Source organism: Siphateles boraxobius, unplaced genomic scaffold (assembly GCF_051911475.1).
Source record: "Siphateles boraxobius isolate OS27281-9 unplaced genomic scaffold, OSU_SipBor_1 17, whole genome shotgun sequence".
NCBI lineage: Eukaryota > Metazoa > Chordata > Actinopteri > Cypriniformes > Leuciscidae > Siphateles > Siphateles boraxobius.
This window is the reverse complement of record NW_027508777.1, coordinates 1,195,001-1,199,459: the sequence shown is the minus strand read 5'-3', so window position 1 is coordinate 1,199,459 and position 4,459 is coordinate 1,195,001. Positions and strand designations below refer to the sequence as shown.

Below are 4,459 nucleotides of genomic sequence, written 5' to 3'. Positions count from 1 at the left end.
TCGCTTTTCGTTCCGTTTTCCATTGCAGAAAGTATCGCCACAAATAGTACCCGGTCGTCATAGCGACGCCTTTCGTTCCTCGTTGCCCCATCAAGCTCTCGCTGGATCCTCTCTTCGGCAACCAAACAAAGGAATGTCTGCACCTCCTCGTTTGACTTCTTCCGAGTTGCCATAATAATAGTAGTAAGTTTAGTAACTATCTCTGGCTAAACTATTTTAAAAAGGCGGGGTTATTCTGGATACTCAATCTGGCGCGTGCAATGATGACGCAGTGAATAGTGACGATTCTCTCTGACCAATCAGCAGTCGGCATTGTTTTCACGTCACATTTTAGTATCGCCTTAGCTCGCCTCAGCTCGCTTAGAACCTCGCCGGAGGTGGTACGAAAAAAAGTACCCGAAAGCAGATACAGGTACAACTTTTACACAGTGGAAAACCAAACAAAGGCGAGTCGAGTCGAGTCGAGTCGAGCCGAGCCGAGGCGAGCTGGTACTGTGTAGTGGAAAAGCGCCATAACTGGACAATAACTATTCTAGAGCTGCTGTAAAACCAAAACAATCTCTGTTACTTTAATTTCCTATTATCACTGTAAAGCTGCTTTGAAACAGTCCATATTGTTAAAAGCACTATATAAATGACGACTATGCAGTGTTTTACAGTAAATTACTATAAACCTGGAGTACAGTAAGACACACAGTACAATTACATTTAGTTATTTAGCAGATGCCAAAGTCACTTACAAATGAGGACTAAAGCAAGCGAGTGATCGTGAAGAGGAAAAAAACAAGTGCTCAAAATACAAAGTTCAGGCATTGCTCAGAGTAGCATAAGCCAGACAAGGGAAGATTAAAGGAAAAGGAAATTTTTATTTTTTAATGAGTATAAGTATACAGCAAAGCTTTTACACACACACACACTGTGTCTGATTACTTGCAGAGTTAGATTATTAGATTACCTTTATTGTTATTTAAAACATGCACTAAATTAGGAATTCGGAGGCCAATCTAGTCTCACACGAAATTATCTACGTTGACGAGGCTTAAACTTGGCGAAAAGGCTTCGGCGAAAGAGCCAGTGAGGAGCCAACATCTCCATGTGCGCTATCTCCAACAACGGTGCACTCCTGCACAAATGTGAGATTGGCCCCTACAACAACGACCACCTCCTGTTTTTAGAAAACCTGCACAAAAGAATGGTGCCAGAGGTAGAAAGCGGACAGGTGGGAGACCCCTTACCAATATATGTGATCACATGGGACAATGTGGCATTCCACCATTCCCATGCAGTCACAGCCTGGTTTGATGCCCATCAGAGGATGATACCCCTTACTCCCCCTTTCCTCAACCCCATTGAAGAGTTTCTCACCCTGGAGATGGAAGGTTTTTGACCATCTTCCACTTGAATGCAATGGATGGTGCATGCCAAGACATCATAGCTGAACACTCCCCGGGTGGATGAGGCATGCCAAAAGATTCTTCCCAAGTTGCCTTGCCAGAGAACACATCAGGTGTGATGTGAATGAGAACATGTGGCCAAATGCAGAAGACCGGGCAGTTTAGAAGATGGCTTTTTCTGTTTGTATATTTTGTATTTTCACATAATAAATGGCATTTATATTGCATATTTTTGTTATCTTAGAGAAATGTCCTGTTGCAAATAAAGCCTTTACTGCAGCAATTTCATCTTTTTTCATAAACCATACATTCTATTAAGCTACTCTGAGAAGGGTCATTCATTTTTTGAATGCAAAAGAAACAAAATGCATGCATTTACTATATGCATAAAAATATGCATTAGCTCTTAAATTCTTAAGCAAATCAATGTTGTTAAAGTGAAACTATGAACATTTTCTATATTTAAATCTTTTTTTTTTTTTACAAAACATCTTTCAGGATACAAGAATAAAAAAAAAGGATTATCAACAGGTTTCTCAATAGTTGTGCACGTTCATTTTATATATAAAAATGAAAATGCATCATGTCCGTTCTAGCAGGTTTGTAGGTACAGAATGCATACGTTTACATTGACAGAATAAACAGACCAGCACAAAAAAACAGAACATCTCCTCCTGTTCCTTGTCCTAGCCCTGACCTGCTTTCCACTTATTTGGGTGATGCGCTGGCTCTGTAATGTTTCATTTTAAAAGTTCATGATATGCATTTCAGTTTTCCACCATTATAGGCTCATTCATCACCCGCAGAGTCCATTGCCTCTGATGACTCCTCTTCTTCATCACTGAGGGACTCTGCTGCTGTTCTTTTCATCCCTCTCTGTTTGGACAGAGCAGCAGCATAGCGAATGTTGTAGATGTTCCAGTCACAACTGTAAAGAAAACAAAAAAGTTTATCCTGATGAATAACTAAGAGTGTGTGATAGATATATATACACATATATACATACACACACACATATATATATATGTGTGTGTGTGTGTGTATATATATATATATATATATATACACACACACAGAGATATATATATATATATATATATATATATATATATATATATATATATATATATATATACAGGTCCTTCTCAAAAAATTAGCATATTGTGATAAAGTTCATTATTTTCCATGATTTAATGATTAAAATTAAACTTTCATATATTTTAGATTCATTGCACACCAACTGAAATATTTCAGGTCTTTTATTGTTTTAATACTGATGATTTTGGCATACAGCTCATGTAAACCCAAAATTCCTATCTCAAAAAATTAGCATATGATGAAAAGGGTCTCTAAACGAGCTATTAACCTAATCATCTGAATCAACTAATTAACTCTAAACACCTGCAAAAGATTCCTTTTGACTTTATCATAATATGCTAATTTTTTGAGAAGGACCTGTATATACATAAACATACACACACACACACACACACACACACACACACACACACACACACACACACACACACACACACACACACACACACACACACACACACACACACACACACACACACACACACACACACACACACACACAGTGCCTAGCATAAGTGAACACACCCATGCTAAAGTTGACTGAAAAGAGGAATTAAAAAAATCATCTTTTGGAAATTGATCTTAATGTCTTAATTTAAAAAATGAGGCAAAATCCAACCTTTAAGGACTAAATTTCCTAGGATTAAAATAAGAACCTAAATTCCCATAGAGGCAGGCAGATTTTTATTTTTAAAGGCCAGTTATTTCATAGATACAGGATACTATGCATCCTAATAAAGTTCCCTTGGCCTTTGGAATTAAAATAGCCCCACATCACATACCCTTCCCCATACCTAGAGATTGGCATGGGGCACTTTCCATAAGATCATCTCTCAATGCAAATCATACCAGCTATAAGCCTAACTGAAATAACACCATACCAGCTATTAGCCTAACTGAAATAACACCATACCAGCTATTAGCCTAACTGAAATAACACCAGGCCAATCTCAAAGTACAGTGAAGGGAATGTGATGATGTGCTGGGGTGGTGATGGCGCAGTGGATAAGACGCATGCCTCTGGTGTGAGAGACCCGGGTTCGAATCCACTGTGAGACACCAATGTGTCCCTGAGCAAGACACTTAACCCCTAGTTGCTCCAGCGGCGTGCGACCTCTGAAATATAGCAATTGTAAGTCGCTTTGGATAAAAGCGTCAGCTAAATGAATAAATGTAAATGTAAATGATGTGGGGCTTTTTTAATTCCAAAGGCCAAGGGAACTTTATCAGGATGTATAGTATCCTGGATCCATGAAACAACTGGCCTTTAAAAATAAAAATCTGCCTGCCTCTATGGGTATTTAACATAGGGGTGTCTTGACTTACGCAACCTGTATTTTAAGGAAGAACATTTATTTATTTACGATACATTATTCATTCACAAAGAAAATTGGTGACCTTAAAGGTTGGATTTTTCCTCATTTTTTTTAATTAAGGCATTAAGATCAATTTCCAAAAGATGATTTTTTATTCCTGTTTTAGCATGTCAACTTTAGCATGGGTGTGTTCACTTATACTATCCTATATATATATATATATATATATATATATATATATATATACATACACACACACACACACACACACACACACACACACACACACACACACACACACAGGTCCTTCTCAAAAAATTTAGCATATTGTGATAAAGTTCATTATTTTCCATAATGTAATGATACAAATTAAACTTTCATATATTTTAGATTCATTGCACACCAACTGAAATATTTCAGGTCTTTTATTGTTTTAATACTGATGATTTTGGCATACAGCTCATGAAAACCCAAAATTCCTATCTCAAAAAATGAGCATATCATGAAAAGGGTCTCTAAACGAGCTATTAACCTAATCATCTGAATCAACTAATTAACTCTAAAAACCTGCAAAAGATTCCTGAGGCTTTTAAAAACTCCCAGCCTGTTTCATTACTCAAAACCGCAATCATGGGTAAGACTGCCGACCTG

General features: G+C 37.4%; 1 protein-coding gene across 1 annotated transcript in view; it reads right to left on the bottom strand.

The window, feature by feature from the left end:
* Nucleotides 1–846: 846 nt before the first annotated feature.
* The window catches only part of pwp2h (PWP2 small subunit processome component), a 94,473-nt gene continuing 90,860 nt past the window's right edge, over nucleotides 847–4,459 (bottom strand). Inside the window, exon 21 of the mRNA XM_077232243.1 lies at nucleotides 847–2,322. Coding sequence (XP_077088358.1) covers nucleotides 2,184–2,322 — 139 coding nt within the window. The 3' untranslated portion in view covers nucleotides 847–2,183. The remainder of the gene's footprint in view (nucleotides 2,323–4,459) is intronic.